The sequence below is a fragment of the Argopecten irradians genome, chromosome 6, assembly GCF_041381155.1.
Source record: "Argopecten irradians isolate NY chromosome 6, Ai_NY, whole genome shotgun sequence".
Classification (NCBI taxonomy): domain Eukaryota; kingdom Metazoa; phylum Mollusca; class Bivalvia; order Pectinida; family Pectinidae; genus Argopecten; species Argopecten irradians.
In genome coordinates, this window is record NC_091139.1 from 36,289,133 (window position 1) to 36,313,191 (window position 24,059).

A 24,059-nucleotide genomic window follows, 5' to 3' on the forward strand; every position below is an offset into this window, starting at 1 on the left:
TTCCGAAGGATGTAATATCGTCAAGTCAGACGACAATCTCAAACAAATTTAGCTACTTGAACATCGGTGTTTTGACAACTTCGGAAAACTCCAGTGTGTAAGCGTGCGTAAGCCTCGCCTCGCTTCACAATAACGGTCACCGAGTTCACACATGTGGCAGAGTACAAATACTTTATGTTATTACGCTATATATTAAGTTTTAGCAAAATTGAATACCTATTTAAAGTTCTGATATGATTAAATAAAATTATCACTGAAATTTACTCTGTTTGTCATGTTTATTTTACATTAAAATATTGAACTTTTTTTCTGTCGCGGATGAATAATTCTATCTTAAGTGAAGAGTCATCATTCGCTGTTCAATTGAGTATGCTCCTTCCACTTTTGACCGACTTTTATTGAATAATTACGTCACTTTCAAATGACGATTTTATTGCATAAAATATAAATGAAAAGTCGTGTGAGTGTAAATATAGGGATTGGATTTCGTTTTTATTTTAACCATGCTTGTATGGAGCAATTCGCCCCATATTGAATATATTCTTAGAGGAATTGCTCCATACAAGCACGTATATGAGAAGGATAAGTCACACTGGGTTTTGGGCAAAGACAGCACAGGCGCTTTTGTGTTTGTGCACTGACCGTGACGTTGGGCGACGACTGATTTCCTTTGATATCCGCTGCCGCAGCCTTTGATGTAGCATGGGGGTGCGAGGGTTACCGTCTTACTTTCTGAAGCGTGCTTCCATTTCAAGAGCGGTCGTATTTTTTTAACGATAGTTAAGACATTTCTTCTAAATCTTCCATCTTTAAAGCAAGTTATAACGTTGTGAAATTTAATTTACTTTACATTGGTGTTTCGTTTGACTCGATGAGACAAGTATTTGTTGAGAAAAACGGTTTTTATTCCGGTTCATAAGCGTCTCGCGTGGTGTTTAGTAGTGTAAAGAGACAGACACGAATCCTTCTCACTTATAAATCCTTGCTCCATACAAGCATGGTTAACATAAAAACGAAATCCAATCCCTATATGGTATGCAAGGTAATCATCGACGGGATGTCGGAGCGAAGTCCGCGGAGGGTTATGAACCTTGGCTCGGAAACCAAACTGATTCAAAAAGGACACTGTTGCGGCCGAAGAGCCTATCGTAGATGTTTTGGAGACTAAGACTGCTAGTCTACAGCTCAAATCTGTCGAGCGCGGAGCAAAACCCAGGGTAGCTACATCAAATCAAATCCGACCGGCTGTACTTGTACAGAAGTCCCGTTTCACCTAGCACCTATTATTCAGGATTGAAAAGACAAACTGTCCGGATGTCAACTTGAAGAAGAGAGCAGCTCTTGATAGAGTACTCTGATGTGTTCTCAATGACCGGCACAGATATTGGAAAAAACTAATGTCGTTAAGCGTCGAATTGGAACCGGAGATCAGATTCCAATAAAACAGTCATTAAGAAGGACTCCGATCCACTTGCAATGCGAGGCGGATAGACAAGCAGAATCAATGTTGCAAAACAAAATTATTGAACCTTCAGACAGTCCTTGGGCTTCTCCTATCGTTTTGGTAAAAAAGAAAGACTGTACGATGCGGTTCTGCGTTGACTATCGTAAACTTAACGCGACAACCATCAAAGACGCATATCCCCTTCCGAGAATCGATCAAACACTCGACAGTCTCACCAGATAAAAGTGGTGACAAGGAGGGGCATATTTCATTTCAACGTGATGCCCTTTGGTCAGTCAAACAGCGGTAACACATTTGAGATGCCCTTTGGTCAGTCAAATAGCGGTAACACATTTGAGAGACTAATGGAACGGGTATTGTCGGGTTTGCATAGGGAGATATGTCTAGTGTATCTTGACGACATAATCAATTTTGGCAGAACGTTTACAGAACATATCAGTCGACTCCGGCAGGTATTCGAATGGCTCCGAGGGGCAAACTTAAAGTTAAAATCGAAAAAAAGCAATCAGTTGGCAAACAATCCGTCAAATACTTAGGGCACGTCGTGTCCGAAGACGGCGTTAGTACCGATCCGGACAAGACGCGAGCAATATCCGAATGACCGACATCAGGATTAGTCAAAGAACTCTCCAGTTTTTCGGGCTGTGCTCCTACTACCGGCGGTTTGATAAGGGATTTTCTGCTATGGCCAGGCCGCTGTTTGAACTAACGGAAAAGAATCGTCCATTTGTTTGGAAGGAGGAACATGCTCATGCGTTTTTGTGGTTAAAGCAAAAGTTAACGTGTTCCGAAATACTGGGATATCCTTATCCGAACAGCGAATTTAGCCTTGATATCGACGCAAGTAATACCGGAATCGGAGCCGTTTTATCTTAGGTCCAGATACATAGGGGTAACCCCGTGGAACGGCCGATAGCGTACGCGAGCCGAACATTGTCTATATCCGAAAGACGTTACTGCGTCAAGAGAAGGGAGCTACTGGCCGTCGTTTATTTCGTGAAACATTTTCGCCATTATCTGTATGGTAAAACATTTAAGCTGAGGGTTGATCATGCTGCCCTCTGATGGCTTTTGTCAACTCAAGAACCCGAAGATCAGATCGCACGGTGGATCGAGACATTGGATACTTATCAGTTTGCAATTGAACATCGACAGGGGAAGAGACATTCAAATGCGGATGCACTTTCTCAACTACCATGCAAGCAATGTGGGCTGGAGGAAAACAGTTACGATGAGACCAAGGACGAGCAAATGGTGACTGGGTCAACAAGCGTAGATTCGACTAGTACATTAAAGGAGCATTATATCAGGAAAGCTCAAGCGGAAGACCATAAACTAAAATTCCTTCTGGAAAGGGTCAAGAAGAGAACCAAACCTTGTGAGAATGAGTTCCCGGAGGCATCAGTAGATTTGAAAAGTTATATCGCCCAGTGGGATCTCCTATGTGAAGCAGAGGGAACACTCTTCAGGAGATGGGAAAGTGAAACTGGTTTGCTGTACAGTAATCTTTTTATTGTTCCAAGGACGCTCCGTAAAACCATACTACACGAACTGCACGACACAAATACTGCAGAGCATTTAGGATACAAGAAAGCGGTCAGAGAGCGGTTTTTCTGGAGAGGGCTTGCGTCTGACATCGCAAAATGGATCGCGTCGTGTCCCATTTGAGCGTCAAAGAAAAACCCTATTTCCAAAAGAGGAAGGCTCCGATGAGCGTTTAATTATCTCAGCGGAGAACCAATAGAGAGGGTAGCTGCAGACATTTTAGGTCCATTATCGTAACTGCCACAGGATACCGTTACGTGTTGGTCGTCGCTGATTGTTTCACTAAATGGGTCGAAGATATCCGATTTTGAATCAAGAAGCAAATACTGTCGCTAGCATACTGGTTGAGAATTTTTTCTGTCGTTTCGGAACACCAATGGGGTTTCACTCTGGTCAGGGGAGGAATTTCGACCTGAATGTAATGAACGAGGTTTGCAACCTTTTAGGAGTGTTTAAGACCAGAACCACCCCTTTTCACTCCCAATCTGATTACCTGGTTGAAAGATTCCACAAAACCCTAACCCAGATGTTGAGCGCATTTCTAGAAGACCACAATTAAATATCTGGGATGAATATCCCCCCTTTCTTCTGATGGCATATAGATCAAGCGTCCAGGAGATCTCTAGTTTTAATTTTTTTACCCCTGGCAGAGAGGTCCGTCTTCCGGTCGACGTAATGTTTTCTGTTCCGGCGGTACCCAAGACCACGACGTTTGCAAGGAACATGCAAGATAAAATCACAGAGGCATACGAATTCGCGAGGCGCTTCCAGCGAAGAACAGCGATTATTCAGAAGAAATATCATGACAGGAATATCCAAAATAAACCATTCAAACCTGGTGATCGAGTTTATCTTTTCTCTCCGAACAAAAAGAAGGGAGTTTGTCCTAAATTCCAGAGATTCTGGAAACCGCATGTCGTTATAGATCGATTGTCTGATGTCACGTATCGCGTGAAGGCCGAGCCCGGCCAAGGAAAACCCAAAATTGTCCATTTCAATCGATTTAAACCATATTCTAATAATGGCGATCATCACACATCCAAGAGAGATTCAGGTGATCAAAATGAGCGGAACGGGAATCCGGATTCGCACGGAGATTTTAGTGTGACTGCCGATCCTTTAGATCCACAGGACGATCACGCGATGACGGCTGAACCTCTGTTCGATGTGAGGTGATCCCTTTGTTCTAACCGCCGACCTCCTCATTTAAGGGACTACTATGTTTACTGATATTGTCCTTTTTGTTTATAGGATGGGAAGGTCAAGATCAAGGTCGCCCCATAAGGTGAAATAACGACGGAGCTCTGACAGCACGGTGAAATGCCAGGAATGTGACGAAGGGTTTTGGACATTATCAAATCTAAAACCACATGAAAGGACAAAACATCAGTCCGGATAAAAACGGAAAGGGTGTCCGATCTGTGAAAGCACTTTCTCTAGAGCGGATGACTTGTTACGCCATATCAGCAGAAAACGTTAGCCGACGGGAGCCTTCGCTGCAGAAGGAGATCAAGGAGAAGAATTCCGCAAGTGGGACAGTTAAGTTAGGCCTAAGGATAGCGAGAGGCTATCGTTAAAACCGGTATCTCAGGAAAGGATAGAGAGGGACGGTAATGGTAGTAGCTCCGAGGAGAAGACGTCTAGGTACCCCCAGATTCCAGACACCCCAGGACGCCCAATGCCTTCAATCGATACGTCGAAGTTTCGTATTTCCCTTACGTACGAACCGCGTCCAGAAGTGATAGGAAGACTGTCAAGTCTAAAACAGTGGATACCTGACAATTCAACTTAGAGACCAAGGTCTAATTTGAACATTTATAATTTTTTAGTCTTTTATTTCATTTCCTAAATTCGAGACGAATTTTGCGAAGGGGGGGGGGGGGGGGGGGGGGCTAGTGTAGTGCTCGGGACTCTGTGTTCGGGAAAGTGAGTATCACTTGTGGTGATGAGTATACACGCGCAGTGGAGCACGACGGACAGATTTTTTAGTTTTGATTGTAGAGAGGTCAGGCAGGTCTCTCTGGATAAAGCCGTTGACGTGGAAGGAGCACGCACGCAGGTACTTAACGGTTCTATGTTTTATTCAGAAAATATATGGCCCTGCAGGTAGGGCGTTAGAATTGTACCTGCTGCCCCTATTGCATGATCGTAAAAGGCGACTAAATTTAGGATCTTATCTTTTCTCTTCTTCCTAACTGACTTTATCTTTCCTAATGCCTCCCTTGACACCGCCTCACTTTTGGCCTTGAGTTGAGCGTTCGCCCCTGTGAGGAAGGCTCTGGGTTCTGTCCCCTGGCCGAGACACACCAAAGTCTATAAAAGTGGTAGTTTCTGCTCCTGCTTAGCGTTCAGCATACAGGGAGTGGGACGACTGGTTCGCCCGTTGTCAGTATAATGTGACCGGGTGGGGTGTGTTGCTTGGTGTCTTCGGCGGCATGCTTCAGTGATATAGCACTATAAAAAGGGCAACAGTTGCACTATACAAGAAGACACAACACGAACATACCGCAGTCTCCCAGTACACTCACCTCGCACAACATACACGCAACACACCGCATACATGGGAGGCCGTCCTTACATGACCATAGCTGTTAATAGGACGTTAATAAATCAAACAAACAAACAAATTCTATGTTTTATTCAGAAAATATATGGACTTGTATGAATCTCTTTGTATATAGATACTCCATTAAATTGATAAGCACTACCACGAGAGTTTTTGAGCATTAATTTTGCCCGGCATTACAGTATATCTACGTCTTGTTGATATTGTCCATCCATTTCTCAACCTGCCTCTGTGTGTTGCTAACATTGCCAGTATCGATGAGTGAGTCGTCAAATTATTTTCCCAGACAATTAACTGGCTTCCCGGAAATTGTTGGAATGGTTTCCACTGCAGTCTTGAATATTTCGGTTTTTTTCATCTTTCCCTTCTTCAGTACTAGGGTTCTTGAGTTGGAAGGTTTTATCTTCATTGTATACGGGCTCAAACGATGATATCTAAAATTTCCTGAAGAGAGCATGTTGACTGTCTTTAAGTTGATGGTCACGTCATCCATAAATGTCCTTACTGGGGGTTGTCTTACTCCAGTTTTCATCCATGGCCCTTACTCATCTTCTCCACTGATTTAGTGTTTTATTACAGTGTGTAGGTTTCTGGCAGCAGACAACAGATTCACTGACAAAGTAAAGTCAGTGGCTACTCCGACCTCTAGACGTTGCCACGAGGTTGTGTAGTCCTGGACTGTCAATCTTAGCTATAGCCTGTCAAAGTAGATTTTCAGCAGATGTCGTGTCTTCGCACGTGATACCGTTCCAGTGTTAGTTGGATCAGCTTGTGCGGCATGGAACCGAAGGCATTGTTAGATCTAGCCAAATGACAGCGATGTCCTATGTCATCTTCTTTGCTTCTCTGAGTATATGCGTTAAGACGTATGTTCCACACATCCTGCCACAACTGGAACCCCTCCTTTCTGTACAGAGATATCAATGTAGTTGTCCTGAAGCATGTAATTGGTCATTATCTTCACTAACATTGTCAGGAATATCATTTGTTCGATGTTCAATAAGGATGTGGTCCGGAATTGATTTAGTGTCTCAGATTGTTCCTCGTTTGGTATCAAACATCCCTCTGTCTGGTGCCAAAAGTTATTAATTTTACCAGACTATCCCAATGATGTCTTCCGTTGCACCAGATTGCCCTGCGCGTTATGGAAAACACAGAACATGATACAATATAACTTATCTAAACAGGATGTTAACGGGACCAGTCTATTTGTTCGGTTTACACAGGTGTCCGGTTAGTAGAAAATATAACTTTTTCATGGTTAGGTGCGATGGCGTAGTTCTGAACGACGGACGGCATGTGTCAGAGCTACGACTCCGTCCCATCAACCCTAGTGTTGCTAAACATCCAGCGGTGAAAATGATGTCAAGTAAATTTGCGAGTACAGGTATTAATTCAGCAATATCCAACATTTCTAACATAATCTGTCTCCATGTCTATTTTTGAAAGCAAATTTCAATGGCTGACCTATAATATTTTACTGCGACAGAAATATAATTCCATAGGTATTGCCGTGAAAGGAATAGAGGCAGAGTTTTCACAAAACATGTACAAGTGAAAAGCTGTCGCTGTCTTCAGTACCGGTAAAACTCCCGTAGGCATCTCATGATCGTGCGGTAGTTTTGAATCATATGCGTGAATGGATAGTGCTTGTTTTGATTGTTCCGTGTTGTGAAAACATTGTCGCCGGCTTGCACAAGTTAATTTTGCAAAGAAAAGTAGAATAAATTTACTAAGATAAGTCCGGTTTTCAGAGTAGACAGGCTCTGGATTATACAGGTTTTAGGTGCTATGATTTATTAATAAATATGCCGGGACCACATAATTTAATCGGTATGAACACGTTTCCGGTTTGTACAGGTACACGTTACAATGTATTTATTGATATAACCACAAAACGTTACAAGCTACTGTGCATGGTGAGCAAATTATACAAATTACCATAACCCGAGCTCATGTAACTCGGACACCCTGTGTTATTCGAAGTAAATTTCCTTCTAGATTTTCCATAACGCTTTTAAGAACCACTACCTTTCCGAAACGATTTTCAATTTTCAGGTCATCTGACCCGAAAGGTCAGGATGACATATAGTCATCATGCTTCGTCCGTCGTCGTGCGTCGTCCGCCATGCGCCGTACGTAAACTTTTCGTTCAAACGACTTCTTCTCAATAACCAAAAGACCCAGGGTACCGATATTGGGCCTGTGACATGCTGGGATGAAGGACTGCCAAGTTTGTTCAAATGAATGAACTTAACTGCCATTCAAGGTCACAGATGTCAAGTAGGCTAAAACTTCTTTTGAATGACAAAGAGGCCTAGAGAGGTGATATGGGACCTGCAGCATGCTGGGTTGAAGGACTGCCAAATTTGATCAAATGAATAACCTTGACCTTCCTTCAAGGTCACAGGGATCAAATAGGCTAAAATCTTTTAAACGACTTCTTGTGGATATCTAAGAGGCCTAGAGACCTGAAACATGCTGAGATGATGGGCTGCCAAGTGAATGACCTTTATGTAATTCAAAGGTCAAAATCATCAAATAATTTGGAAACTTGCAGCTTCAAATAAGGAGTCTTTTGTATTGCCTTAATCTAATTTCACTACTACTGTATACTATGACCATGTTTTGTGCCAATAGTCATCCCTACGCTATAAGGATGTTACCATTGCATTATGGGTGCTATCCCATGCTTGGTTTCAGAGAAGAAGTCGTTTATATGGAAATAGCCAAATTGACCACTTTTGACCCCGCCCCTCAGGCTTCCAAGGAGTCAGCCCCATTGTTTGTACAATTTTGAATACCTACCTATAAGGATGCTACCAATGCATTATGGGTGCTATCCCATGCTTAGTTTCAGAGAAGAAGTCGTTTATATGGAAATATTTACAGTTTGCACTGACATTGACCCAATAACCATGCTTTCTAGTATTATCATATCAGTGTATAATGTTAGCACAACACGCGCGGCGATTCTATTGTTACGTGAATAGTCGATGACGTAGCAACGTGGGGTCATGACCCCACTTGTGGCGGGAACATATGAATGACTCGATTCAAATCAGCTGTTCAATCGAATTCGTTGACGGTGACGGGAGAGAAAAAAATATGGGTATTTTAAAAAAAAAATTATGCAACTGCCGCGGGAATGAATAATATTCATTTACTTGAAAAACTGTAAATATAAGGAATAGATGTTTATTTTGCCGGGGTTACATAATTTACACGTGCTCCATTATCATTATACCCTCATAACCTCAACAAAATAAACATCTTTTCCTTAAATAGCCAAATTGACCCCTTTGGTCCCGCCCCCAGGGGGTCAGCCCCATTATTTGTACAATTTTGAATCCTCACGCTATAAGGATGCTATCATTGCATTGTGTGTGCTTCCCCATGCTTAGTTTCAGAGAAGAAGTCGTTTATATAGAAATATCCAAATTGACCCCTTTTGGCCCACCCCTCAGGCCCCTGGCGGGTCAGCCCCATCAATTGTACATTTTTCAGTCGGAAACCCATAAGGATGTTGCTACCAGTCAAATTTTGTTGAATTTCGACCAGCGGTTATGGAGAAGTCGAAATGTTGACGGACGCCGGACGCCGCGGTATCCCATAAGCTCACATCGGTCCTTAATTATTTTAATTAAAATAAATAAATCAGCGAAATGAATCTTCATTGTTAAAATAGATTTCGCATGAAATTTTGCATTTGTTTGGTGTTATAACCACTTTTGAGGACATCAATATATTTTTTCTTGTGTTCTTTTTTAAGGATCTTTAGATGTTTGTTTCGGAAAAGGTAGTAGGCCTCTAAGTAACATAAAAAAATGTGTTTGCCCAAATGATTTGTTATATTACGTAGTTACATTCCAGTTATCCACAAAGCGTGTCACTCGGGTAAATCTACAATCAGTTTATTTATAAATAATTTAATCAGTCTTCACATTAACGTCATACTGGGGAAGTATTGTCCTCACCGACTTTTTTGTTTTAAGCATTAATTCACTGAGCTACTTGTATTCGACATTTCTGCTTTTTCCTGAAGACGTGTCAGCTCCCTAACCTTGGTCCGACATCGTTGACAATCTTCTTTGTATGTCGCCGACTGTTCTCTCTCCAAGGCCGACAACTTTTTCAAGCACGGCATCGGCAACATTATTCACTTCAGCTATCAACTTTTTCCTCTGAGAGTTCACTTCATTCCGAGTTATTTCAATGTTGTTGGTTGATATTTTGTGTTCACGCTCCAGATTTGACATCTTGGTCTTGAAAAGTTCAACTCTTTTGACTATTCCCGTCATGTTTTCATTTAAATGTCCCTTCAATGTTGACACAAATTGTTCTAAATGTTTCCAGTTGTGCTGTTTGTATTTTGCGGAGACACATACGGAACAAAGCACTTCTTCACAGTCAGTACAGAAAAGATCACGGAGTTTACCGGGGTGTACTTTACATACCTCTGGTACAGGCTTGTCGGCTTGACGGTCAGCTTTCCATATCTGGACGATGTCGTCGTTTTTAGTTTTCTTTCCACGTGAATGAAAGTCCTTACAACGATCACACAGCGCCTCTTGACAGTTATTACAATACCAGTTTACATTGTCTTCACTGTTACACAAACACATGTAAGTAACTGGTTCCTGGGCACAACGTATGGATTTAGAACTGGCCATATGTTTAGTTTCTCCAACAAAGGTGTTAAATGAATATACATGTACATGTAACGTCCAACTGTGATGGAAACGGGAAGTTTTTCTTACTTGTAAATGTCATCGAAACGAGAGGTTTCCTTTACTGTAATGTTGTCTGTTTGTAACTTTGTAATTACATATGTGCGTATGCTGTGACCCAGTTTTTAATTATCTAACAAGTGGCCCAGAGGGCCTGTATCGCTCATCTCTTTTTTAGTAATTATCACAAAGACTTTTACAATAGACCTCACGATTTGTTTAATTTAGAATTCCAACCATATAACGACGCTATAGATATATACTGAGCGCCGATGAAAACGCAACACTGTTATAATATGCAAAATTTAATGGTAACACAATTTTTACAGAAAAAAATCTTTATTTTATTACATACCAGTGAGTTAGTCAAAGATTACCCGTGAATGGGGATGAGACAAACGTTTCAACGCTACTCCCCAAATTCATTTTCACACTTTCAAGAGTGTTAGCAACAGATTGACAGGAGAAAGATACCAAGACACGGGATGTGATGAACTTTAAGTAAAGCAGCGAGACAAGAACAGCGATCAGTACAACTTCGGTCGTCAGCATCGGGAGTGATCAAAAATACATACATTTCAATAAATTAAGTAATTATATACATTTATTAGATAAACTCTCTCTCTCTCTCTCTCTCTCTCTCTCTCTCTCTCTCTCTCTCTCTTCTTCTCTCTCTCTCTCTCTCTCTCTCTCTCTAAAATCTTGTAAATAGGTATATTTTTGCCATTTTTTTATTCTTTGTTATATAATTAATTATAATTCTGTAGGGAGAGGGCTTCATATCAGTTGGAAAACTTGTCTAAAATCTTGTAAATTGTATATAAAATTACACAATAAAATATGTTTAAATCAAACACAAGCACGACACCTACGTGGCATGGTCCGAACCAGACGCTGAATTCTAACTGGCTGAATGTTCCTTCACTCCTCCTGAAGGGCAATTTCAAGTTCACGTCGACTTTGCGGTTGTGGCTGACGTCGTTTCACAGCTTGACCTAACTGGTCCCACAAATGTTCAATCGAACGGAGGCCAGGGCATTGTTTGAATGTTCTGTTGATTAAGGAAGTCTGTGGTCAACCTTGCTGTGTGCGCACAAGCATTCTCTTGCTGTAGAATGTCGACGTCGGGATGATATTCCCACGGAAGGGTCTACAGGCTTTCAAACCGGCGCTTCGCAAACGTCGGCGGACAGTAGAAACCGAAATTCGTCTTCCAAATACCTATCGTTGTTCTGGCCGTTTGGGAGGCAGTTTGGAAGCGGTCACGGAGATGGGTGACCCGGATGTAACGGTCCTGTCGATCCGACGTCACTCGTTGCCTCCCAGGGCGCGATCTATCATTCAGAGAACCCGTTTGAACGTACCGCTGATGAAGTCTCACAATAGTAGAAGGCGAACATCCCATTCTATGCGCAATTTCACGCCGCGGAAGTCCACCTGCCAAGATTATGGTGGCTGATTACGGCCATCTCGTGTTGTTGTGTTGTCGCCTTGTCGTGTTGTCGCCTTGTCGAGTTGTCGCGGTCTCAAACTGCGACAACCCGAGATTTAACAGTTAAAATGTCGACTTGTCGCGTTTTCGAACCGCGACAAGTCGACAAGACGACAAGACGACAAGTCGACAACACGACAAGTCGACATTTCAAACACGCTAATTAGCGCGTACAGAATCTCGTGTTGTCGCGGTAAAATGTCGACTTGTCGTGTTGTCGAGTTGTCGTGTTGTCGACTTGTCGTGTTGTCGAGTTGTCGACTTGTCGCCTTCCTGTTACTCATGCGCAAATCATATGAAATAGCCACTATCTTTGAATATAGAAAACTGAAGTCAGTGCTTGTACCATAGACCATATTGGTGGCATATTTCTGCCATCGAGTTGCCGACTTACGACTTAATGATGTCGACATAATTAAGGCATTAAGTCGACATCATATCGGAAGATGTCGACATAAACAGAAGAATATGTCGACTTACCACATGAACCTGCCCACATAATGATTCCAAGATAATTATGTAGAAAGTCGGTAACTCGGCGATTAATCGTGTTTATGCTCGGGTGTGACACCGACTTGTCAGTAATTGATGTCGACATCTGGTCATGAAAGTGGAATTCAAAGGCCATCCTTTCATAGGGCACTGTGAATATGCAGCAAGGCGCCATACAGCAGAGTTTGACGTTGATTTTGTTAATTCAGAAAAGTTTTTATATATTTAATTACAAAATTAAAAATTGTGATCCTGCATATCCCGGCCATGCAGCTGCATCCTCGATACTCCAGAGGTTCCGATCACTTACGATCTCTACACCCCTGGACTATCTCATAGTGAAATTGAAGGCAGCTCAGCTGAAAATATTTGACCAATCACAGACCAGCAAAGATTTCCTTTGAAGACTACAGAGAGAGCGACGCCCAACTTCAAAGCCACATAGTCAACCACAGTGTACCGTTATATGGTTCTTTTGATGTACATCAAAGGACTAAATTACCTGTTCTGTTCTGTTGCCTCCAGTTTTACGATGAGATAGTCCAGGGGTGTAGAGATCATAAGTGATCGGAACCCCTGGAGTATCGAGGATGATGCAGCTGTAGCCTGCGTGTACGTACACATTGTAGCTGTTAGTCCGAGCTGAGGAAGTTAGAGTGCAAAAGGACTCTGCTTTGTACAACGAATTACCATCCTCTTGGCCATAATCATTTATTAATATATATAACCGTGGGTTGAAAATTCGTTTAAAAGCTCTTCCCTGCAGGTAGGGCGTAAGAATTGTACCTGCTGCCCCTATTGCATGATCGTAAAAGGCGACTAAATTTAGGATCTTATCTTTTCTTTCTCCCTAAATTACTTTGTTCTTCCTTCTTTCTCCCTAAATTACTTTGTTCTTCCTATAGTCTCCCTTGACACCACCTCACTTTTGGCCTTTGGTTGAGCGCTCGCCCCTGTGAGGAAGGCTCTGGGTTCTGTCCCCTGGCCGAGACACACCAAAGTCTATAAAAGTGGTAGTTTCTGCTCCTGCTTAGCGCTCAGCATAACGGGAGTGGGACGACTGGTTTGCCCGTTGTCAGTATAATGTGACCGGGTGGGGTGTGTTGCTTGGTGTCTTCGACGGCATGCTTCAGTGATATAGCACTATAAAAAGGGCAACAGTTCCACTATACAAGAAGACATAACACGAATATACCGCAGTCTCCCAAAACATGCACCTCGCACAACATACATGCAACACACCGCTTACATGGGAGGCCGTCCTTACATGACCATAGCTGTTAATAGGACGTTAATTAATCAAACAAACAAACAAAAAAGTTTAAAAGCTGTGTGTGTGCTTTGTGGATTAGCATTCGTATTAAGTCCATGTGGTACATACCGTACTATACTACATTACAATTATTTTTTCAAGATTTCATTTTTTTGAATCACGAAAAATACCAGTTACGTAATTTAAAAGCCAAAAAGGTCACAGTACAGATACGCAATACCCATTTGGAAACCAGCTTTACTTGTTAGCTTGCCCTGTCCAATATTTACATCCCTCGATACACTTATATAAAGGCACAACGAATTTTTGTTACGGTCTTAATGGCCAGATTCAACCTTTGGGCTAAAAATCCTCCCGCGGGACGCGGTTTTAGCTCCAAACTCGGGATATATCTGCATCTATTTTTTGTAGTAAAAACGTAGTAAAAAATGTCACGTGCTTATACCTCATTCATGCCATTGGCCGGAATATACAATTGTATTATGGGTAACTAGTGATCACGTGATTGTGTGTTTACTTCCAAATATGGTGATAGTTTGCTTGCCATTTCTTCGGAGAAATTGATTTATTTGAAAATATTTAGACTCCAAAATGTTATTAATATTGCATGCATATCATTTTGACTTGCACATATGTATTATTTTACTATAAATAATGATCTGAAATGAGTTATAAAACTGTCATTTTCACGTTTTGTAAATAAATGATATAATGCGAATTGACCAATTCAATAGGTCTAACCGTCTAATCTAGGATCAGCGAAGATCGGCTACTCCCGGCTAAATTCGTAGAATTCTAAATTTATATTTATTTATATTATTACCTGCTTTATGTTTCAGAACATATACATGTACATATAACACAGAGAAAATAAGATATTCTTCAAAAGGCCTAATTATGTATAAATACCAGGTCAGAGAAATCACTCTATTTGGAAGTAAACACACACTCATGTGACCACTAGTTACCCACTAATACAATTCCATATTTATTTCGGCCAATGGCATGAATGAGGTATAATCACGTGACTTGTTTTACTACGTTTGACTACAAAGAACGCGTGTTTTGTGCCATTATTGGGAAAATCCCCCGTGGATCGTGGTTTCATTTCCACCATTTGAAACAGAAGGCTTAGAGTAGACTTTGATTGTGAAACATTGATAAATTGAAGATTACATGTTGTGTCATGGCAGATGCCAAAGTTCATGTAGATATACTCGAAAATTACTTGAAACATCATCTAATAAATTTGTGTTGAAATTATAATTGATGTTGACCAGGAAATGTACCAGTCTAAATTTTGGTTGAATAATGCATGGAAAGTGAATTATTCAAACACTCTGGATATCGAATTTTTAATCATTAATTTCTTTTGAACTCGGGACTTTTTGGGTGTGTAATTAGGGGAAAGTTGATAACTTTTTATAATACATGTATATGTACCCTACTTTTCTTTTGTTGATTTACGGACCCTGAAAGATACGGATTATGCGGCTTTAACTTTTCCACTTTGTGGAAAATCCTTCAAATCGGATTTATCTCCCTTGATTAAAATGACAAACCATGTACCTTTGCTATGTTATAAAGTTTTTTAATTTTTTTTTTTTTAAATTCAATAATGAATGCAGATCAAATATATTAATCAAATATGTGTATTAATTTAATTTGAAACATGTTTGTTTTGCTGAAAATTTGCAAAAAAAATAATATCAATACAAAATATTCATGATTGTAATTTGATTGTTGTTGTTTTTGTACTTGCTGTAAAATGAGAAAAACCGTGTTGTGGAGAAGAAGTTTGTTAAAATTTGAATTTTTTACAAATGAATGAGAGTTGAGAATATGCACAGTTATGAATAATGTTTTGCTTTTAAACAAAAAAATAGATATGTCTCCTATATAAACTATGGTAAAGACCCTATCCCCTGGGGAAAATTCCGAGACCCCAGGGCCATGAAATTCACAATATTGGTAGAGGGCCTTGAGACCTGCCATGTAAGCACATAAGCCCGTGTTTCTTAGTATATGTGTACATACATGTATGTATTAGATTCCCAAAAAGCTAAGTGGGCTATGCGGAAGCTTATAACTATTTGTTTGGAAATAATATGGAAAATAAACTATGATATGATAGTATTGTATGGTGGCATATTTCTGCCATGGTGTTATTTTAGGTCGAGTTATGTAACGTAACTTTGCCGAGATAATTATGTCGTCCTGTCGAGTTATTTCATGACTTGTTGAGATATTTATGTCGGCAAGTCAACTTACATCACGGAAAGTCGACTTACATCCTGGAAAATTGACTTACTTTATTACGACGAGATCCACGATAGTCAGTCGCGATAGTGTAACTCGACTTTCCAATGTAAATATGTGGATTTGTCGTGTTAAAAGTCAACTTACCGACATAAATATCTCAATAGGTCATGTAATAACTCGACTTGCCGACATAACTATCTGGTCAAAGTTGAGTTACCCTAAGTCGACCTAAACTAACTCGATGGCAGAAATATGCCACCATAGAAATGCACTTTAACTTCCTCAGCTCGGACTAACAGCTACTTACACGCAGGCTACAGCTGCATGGCAGGGATGTGCAGGATCACAATTTTTAATTTTGAAATCAAATAAATAAAAACCTGTATTAACAAAATCAACGTCGATCTCTGCTGTATGGTGCCTTTCTGCATATTTTATGGATGGCTTTTGATTTCCACTTTCAAGACCAGATGTAGACATCTTTTAGTTTAAATGTCGACATCAATACCTGACAAGTCGGTGTCACACCCGAGCATAACCCGATTAATCGCGGAGTAAATGGCTTTCCACATAATTATCTTGGAATCATTATGTGGGCATGTAACATGTGGTAAGTCGACATATTTTTCTGTTTATGTCGACATCTTCCGATATGATGTCGGCTTAATGCCTTAATTATGTCGACATCATTAAGTCGTAAGTCGGCAACTCGATGGCAGAAATATGCCACCATAGTATTGCTAACAATTTCAAATGGTGGAAATGAAACCACGATCCGCGGAGGATTTTCCCCATAATTGTACAAAACACGCGTTCTTTGTAGGAAAACGTAGTAAAACAAGTCACGTGATTATACCTCATTCATGCCATTGGCCGAAATAAATATGGAATTGTATTAGTGGGTAACTAGTGATCACATGAGTGTGTGTTTACTTCCAAATAGAGTGATTTCTCTGACCTGGTATTTATACATACTTTGGCCTTATTTTCTCTGTGTTATATGTATATGTTCTGAGCCCAAAAGCTGGTAATAATATATATAAATATAAATTTAGAATTCTACGAATTTAGCCGGGAGTAGCCGATCTTCGCTGATTTTCGATTAGACGGTTAGACCTATTGAATTGGTCAATTCGTATTATATCATTTATTTACAAAACGTGAAAATGGCAGTTTCACAACTCATTTCAGTTCATTATTTATAGTAAAACAGTGCATATGTGCAAGTCAAATGATAAACATGCAATATTAATAATATTTTGGAGTCTAAATATTTTCAAATAAATCAATTTCTCCGAAGAAATGGCAAGCAAACTATCACCATATTTGGAAGTAAACACAAAATCACGTGATCACTAGTTACCCATAATACAATTGTATATTCCGGCCAATGGCATGAATGAGGTATAAGCACGTGACTTTTTTTTACTACGTTTGACTACAAAGAACGCATGTTTTTACTACGAAAAATAGATGCAGATGTATCGCGAGTTGGGAGTTTAAAACCGCGTCCCTGAAGGATTTTCAGCCCAAAGTTTGAATCTGAACATTAAGACCGTAACAAAAATTCGTTGTGCCTTTATATAAGATTTACATTTAAATCTCTGATCGAGGGATGTAAAGCCAAGCTAACAAGTAAATCTGGTTTCCCAGCGTGTATTGTGTACCTGTACTGTGACCTTTATGGCTTTTAAATTACGTAACTGGTTTTTTTCGGGATTCACAAGAAAATACAACATAAAAAAATCTTTTTTTATTTTATTTTTTTATTTTTATTTTCATTCATTCTTTTAATATAGTATAGTACGGTATGTACTACATGGACTTGGTACGAATGCAAATCAACAAAACACACACACAGCTTTGAAACGAAAGGAGCTACGCTGTATATATCACGATAATTATGGTGGCCCGTTAGTGCCATTTACTAATATCGCAATATCGCCCTGTCAATTTAAGGTCGACAACGCGAGATCGCGACAACTCGACGGCGACAACGCGACAACTCGACGGCGACGCTCGACAACTCGACGGCGACGCTCGACAACTCGACGGCGACAGAGCGATATTATCGCCGATATTATCGAGCGTTGCCGTCGAGTTGTCGCGTTGTCGAGCGTCGCGTAAATTTTGGACATGCGTATTAACACACAAACGTTCAGCTGATCTAGTTTCAAACTTCAAATTGAATGAGTTTCTTTATAAAATAAATAGTGTAGAGAAATATATTTAAAACATTCAAGAAATGGATATCATTGAAATTATTGTGATGGTCGCCTTTGATGCATTTTGTGGTAATTAATGCTTCTTATGTCAATGTAAGTGTGGTTTGTGGTTTTTACGGAAAATCGTTATCTTACTCCGCAATACATCGACTTTTTGTACTTATTTCACGCAATTTAGTCATAATATTCTAACTAAACAAATTGGAATATAGCGTTAACTACTTTTGAAATGCATATAGAACTTTTTTTGTCTGTCTTTTTTATTTATGTTTCACTGTCTCTCTTTCTTTTGATTTGCTAAATATCCTTGGATTCAGTATCCAGATTTAAAATACGACTTTTTCAAGTAGTTGACCGGAAAGCTTAAAACCTGTACCACATTATAATTTATTTATGCTAAAACCTCAAGTAGAATCTATAAGCTTTTCCAATTCATGGCCTACGTTGTAAGAGCCTTGGCTTCTGTGTTAATCCGGAATTTATTTAAGAACCACGGATCTAAGAACCTTGGACTCTGTATTAATATGGATCTAAGAACCTTGAACTGTGCGTTAATAGGGATCGAAGAACCTAGGACTCTGTATTAATATGGATCTAAGAACCTTGGACTGTGTATAAATAGTGATCTAAGATCCTAGGACTCTGTATTGATATGGATCTAAGATCCTTGGGCCATGTATTATTATTGATCTAAGATCCTAGGACTGTGTATTGATTGGGATCTAAGAACCTAGGACTCTGTTTTAATATGGATTTAAGAACCTAGGACTCTGTATTAATATGGATCTAAGAACCTTGGACTCTGTTTTAATATGGATCTAAGAACCAAGGACTCTGTATTAATATGGATTTAAGAACCTTGGACTCTGTATTAATAAGGATCTAAGAACCTAGGACTCTGTTTTAATATGGATCCAAGAACCTTAGACTGTGTAGGATCTAAGAATCTTGGACTGTGTATAAATAGTGATCTAAGATCCTAGGACTCTGTATTGATATGGATCTAAGATCCTTGGGCCATGTATTATTATTGATCTAAGATCCTAGGACTGTGTATTGATTGGGATCTAAGAACCTAGGACTCTGTTTTAATATGGATTTAAGAACCTAGGACTCTGTATTAATATGGATCTAAGAACCTTGGACTCTGTTTTAATATGGATCTAAGAACCAAGGACTCTGTATTAATATGGATTTAAGAACCTTGGACTCTGTATTAATAAGGATCTAAGAACCTAGGACTCTGTTTTAATATGGATCCAAGAACCTTAGACTGTGTAGGATCTAAGAATCTTGGACTGTGTATTGATAGGGATCTAAGAACCTTGGTCTCTGTATTAAAAAGGATCTAAGAACCTTGGACTATGTTTTAATAGAGATCTAAGAACCTTGGACTCTGTATTAATATGGAACTAAGAACATTAGAATATGTATCAATGTAGAATTCAAGCACCTTGACCTTTCTAGTGCTTCAGGGTGTAGGTACCTTCTAAGAACCTGGTATTATATAACTAAGAACCTGGACACCTTCATTAATTCGTTATTTAAGAACATTGACCCCTGTAATCTGATAAACTTCAGGATATAGAAATCTTGACCAAAGCATTAATTCAAATCAGAAGAACCAGATTCAGATACGTATCCTGTATCTAAGAATAACGTTCACATTGTAAATGGAATATCTAATAACCACGCTGACATTATATATCCTGTATGTTGTATATGTAATAATTAAGAACCACCTTTATATTTTACATGCAGCATCTAAGAACCACACCGACACTGTACATAGTATATAAGAACCACACCGACACTGTACATAGTATATAAGAACCACACCGACACTGTACATAGTATATAAGAACCACACCGACACTGTACATAGTATATAAGAACCACACCGACACTGTACATAGTATATAAGAACCACACCGACACTGTACATAGTATATAAGAACCACACCGACACTGTACATAGTATATAAGAACCACACCGACACTGTACATAGTATATAAGAACCACACCGACACTGTACATAGTATATAAGAACCACACCGACACTGTACAGCATGCATGTAGTGTTATCAATGAGTGACACATAAATATATTAAGTGTGTGGTTCGTTATCTATCCAATTAGGTCCAGCGAGGCACCGCCTGCTAGATCAACTACCCAGGTGTTACCCTATGACCCTGGTGTCATGTTTATGATGATGGGAACCGTGTGAATGTATCTAGAACAATACTGTAGATTGATTCAGATTAAAACTTGTAGAGCTAGAGTAAACAGTCTCCGAGTCGTATGTAACATAACATGGTGGCAGCGGTGAACTAAGAAAAACCACTAATGAAAACCTAACGTGCAAAACTGTTGCAGTTATATTGACACAATGGCTTCCTTCCAATTTACTAATCCGGACAAGTTGGACTTCTCGAAACCTGAAAACTGGGAAAAATGGTTTCAGAGATTTGAGCGATTTCGCCAAGCTTCAGGATTAGCTGAGAAGGATGAGGCGATTCAAATCAGCACTCTGATATACTCAATGGGAAGTGAGGCAGATGATATTTTCACATCATTTAGCCTAACGGAAGCCAACAGAAAGAAATGGAAGAATGTGGTTGAGAAATTCAACGAATATTTCATTCCCAAAAGAAATATCATATTTGAACGCTCCAAGTTTAACCTCAGAAAACAGGAGGAAGGAGAAACAGTAGACAGTTTCGTCACTGCCCTTCATGTTCTCGCAGATCATTGCAACTTTGGTGCACTGCATGACGAAATGATACGAGACCGTATTGTTGTCGGAGTTCGGGACCATAAAGTCTCAGAAAAAATGCAGTTAGACGCAAAACTAACACTAGAAAAGGCTGTTATCTATGCAAGACAAAGCGAAGCTGTAAGAAGACAACAAGCCATTGTAAGGGGGACAGAGAACACCAGCCAGGAAACCACAGAAAATACTGTGAACAGAGTGAAACAAAAGAATGCCCGACCAAAAACAAAGAACCAGACCTACGCAAAACAGCAACATTTCCCAGCCAAGCGGACAATGGGTTGCAAACGATGCGGCAGTTTTAAATCTCACGGCAGAGATAAATGTCCAGCACGGGATGCGAAATGTTTTAAGTGTGAGAAAACGGGACACTTTGCAAAATGTTGTTTGACCAAATCAACGCTGGGAAACATCAATAGCAGAAAGGAAGACCAGGATTTCCTAGGAGCAGTGAACAAAGAAAAGAGTCACCCATGGATCACGAACATTAAAATAAAAAACGTGGACATTCCATTTAAAATTGACACAGGAGCTGACGTCACAGTCATATCGGAGAGAGAACACCAGAAGATGAACAATGTGAAACTGTCAAAGTCCACGAAAAACTTACATGGACCAGGAAATTCAAAATTATGTGTTTTAGGCAAATTTCATTGTGAAATAGAATCTAGGGATAAAATAAGTGTTGAGGAAATTTTCGTAGTCAAAGGACTATCACAGGCACTTCTGGGCAGACCAGCAATACAGGCACTCGGGATAATAGAAAAGGTAAATATATCTATTGTTCACGAAAAATCACAAAACGCGCCATCCGCGAATGATGACGCAAAATACCGCGCGGAATTTCCCAAACTTTTCACTGGTCTTGGCAAAACAGAATGGTAATACAAAATTAAGTTAGACAGTAACGCTCAGCCTTACTCTCTATCCGTTCCGCGCAGGGTACCGATACCCTTGATGACAAAGGTCAAAAATGAGTTAGAAAGAATGGAAAAACTAGGGGTCATTTCAAAAGTTGACGAACCAACCGAATGGTGCGCGGGTATGGTTGTTGTACCAAAACCAAATGGAGAGATACGCATTTGTGTTGATTTGACCAAATTTAAATGATTCAGTCAAGCGCGAAAATCATCCGTTACCGTCGGTAGAAGAATCGTTGGGTCAATTGTCAGGAGCCAAGATTTTTTCTAAACTAGATGCAAACTCAGGGTTTTGGCAGATAAAGCTAGCACCAGAATCACGTCCATTAACAACATTTATAACACCATTCGGCAGATTCAGTTTCAATCGCCTACCTTTTGGGATAAGTTCAGCATCTGAATTTTTCCAAAAGAGAATGTCAGAAATGCTACAGGGTCATGAGGGCGTCCTTTGTCATATGGACGACATACTCATATATGCTCCAACCCTAAAAGAGCATGACAAGCGGTTAGAAAAGGTTTTGAAACTGCTAGAAAAAACGGGCATAACGTTAAACAAGAAATGCGAGTTCGCAAAACCGAGAGTTAAGTTTCTCGGTCAGATTATAGATGCTGATGGATGTAGAGTTGATCCTGAAAAGGCTGAGGCTATTGTGAAAATGAACACACCAGAAAATGTGTCTGATGTGCGCGCAGGTTGCTTGGTATGATAAATCAGCTAAGCAAATTCTCACCAAATTTGGCAAACAAAACAGAACCTCTTAGAGCACTGTTAAAAAAAGACAGAGCATGGCTATGGGGTGCATCTCAGGAAAAATGTTTAGCTGAAATAAAACATGAACTGACAAGCTCACCCACTTTAGCTCACTATGATCCAAATAAAGACATAGTACTGTCAGCTGATGCTTCATCATTTGGACTAGGCGCTGTGCTGCGACAAAAACACGGGCAAGCACTCAAACCCGTAGCATACGCGTCTCGATCGATGACCGAAACTGAAAAACGGTATGCTCAAATAGAAAAGGAAGCGTTAGGCATAACGTGGGCTTGCGAAAAATTTCATTGCTACCTCATTGGAAAGAAATTTGAGGTTGAAACCGACCACAAACCGTTGGTACCGTTGTTAGGCACAAAAGACCTATCAGAATTGCCGCCGAGAATTCAGAGATTCAAAATGCGCTTAATGAGATTTAAATTCTCAATAGGCCATGTCGCGGGTAAAAGCCTTTGTACCGCAGACACACTATCGAGATCTCCGGTAAACAAACCCTCAGAGCACGATATTGAACTTCAAGAGGAAGTTATGGCCTTTGTAGACCAGGTGATAGAAAGCTTTCCAGCTTCAAAAGGTCGTCTGGAACAAATATATTCAGAATATAAGAATGACAAAGTTTGTGAAAAACTCCTGACTTATTGTAAGCAGGGCTGGCCAGAAAAATCTGCTCTAGATGAGACTATGAAACCGTATTGGACTCACAGAGGCGAGTTTACAATACAACATGATTTATTGCTTAAAGACAATAGGTTAGTAATTCCAGAAAACTTACAAAAAGAAATGCTTGATAAAATTCACGATGGGCATCAAGGCATTGTAAAATGTAGAGAGCGAGCAAAATCATCCATTTGGTGGATGGGACTCAGCAAACAACTGGAACAAGTTGTTAAATCATGTCAAAGGTGTATTGAAATTACAAATGAGCAGGTCGAACCAATGATTCCGACGGAATATCCTGCACGTCCGTGGCAAAGACTTGCTACAGACTTGTTTGACTTAAACGGTCAAACGTATCTATTGGTTGTAGATTATTACTCGCGCTATATAGAGATAGCAAAATTGTACGGAACCGATTCAAACACTGTCATTAACCATCTCCGTTCTATTTTTGCTAGACACGGGATACCTGAAGTGTTAGTATCGGACAACGGTCCACAGTACTCCTCTGCCAAATTCAGACAGTTTTCAAGAGAGTATGGATTTCACCATACAACAAGTAGCCCTAGATATCCACAAAGTAACGGGATGGCAGAAAGAGCTGTGCAAACTGTGAAAAAGATGCTTAAGAAAGCAAGCGATCCGTATATAGCTCTGTTAACATACAGATCAACTCCGCTACACAACGGATTCAGTCCGGCCGAATTATTAATGAGTAGAAAACTCCAAACGCGAGTACCAGTCGCTCCAAAAACGCTAAAGCCAAAACTTGCAAACGAACGGAAACTCAGAAACTTCGAAAAAGCCGGAAAACAAAAACAAAAGTCCTATTTTGACAGAAGACATAGGGCACGCGAGCTTAGAAATTATAACCCAAATGACC

The 24,059-nt window shown here is 40.1% G+C and overlaps 2 protein-coding genes across 2 annotated transcripts; one reads left to right on the forward strand and one right to left on the reverse strand.

Annotated features, from left to right (window-relative positions):
* Positions 1-9,634: 9,634 nt before the first annotated feature.
* On the reverse strand, positions 9,635-10,249 carry LOC138326491 (transcription intermediary factor 1-beta-like). Its single transcript, XM_069272588.1, has one exon. It carries the CDS (start codon positions 10,247-10,249, stop codon positions 9,635-9,637), a length of 615 nt encoding a protein of 204 aa, XP_069128689.1.
* A 10,191-nt stretch (positions 10,250-20,440) lies between these two features.
* On the forward strand, positions 20,441-22,454 carry LOC138326492 (uncharacterized). Its single transcript, XM_069272589.1, has 2 exons — positions 20,441-21,592; positions 22,158-22,454. The coding sequence occupies exons 1-2, from the start codon at positions 20,441-20,443 to the stop codon at positions 22,452-22,454; spliced, it is 1,449 nt and encodes a 482-aa protein (XP_069128690.1).
* Positions 22,455-24,059: the final 1,605 nt, after the last annotated feature.

Coding starts and splice junctions, on each gene's coding strand:
- LOC138326491 (XM_069272588.1), bottom strand. CDS start 10,249: ATGGCCAGTTCTAAATCCATACGTTGTGCCCAGGAACCAGTTACTTAC.
- LOC138326492 (XM_069272589.1), top strand. CDS start 20,441: ATGGCTTCCTTCCAATTTACTAATCCGGACAAGTTGGACTTCTCGAAA. Junction 21,593..22,157: donor CACTCGGGATAATAGAAAAG/GTAAATATATCT, acceptor TTTTTCCAAAAG/AGAATGTCAGAAATGCTACA.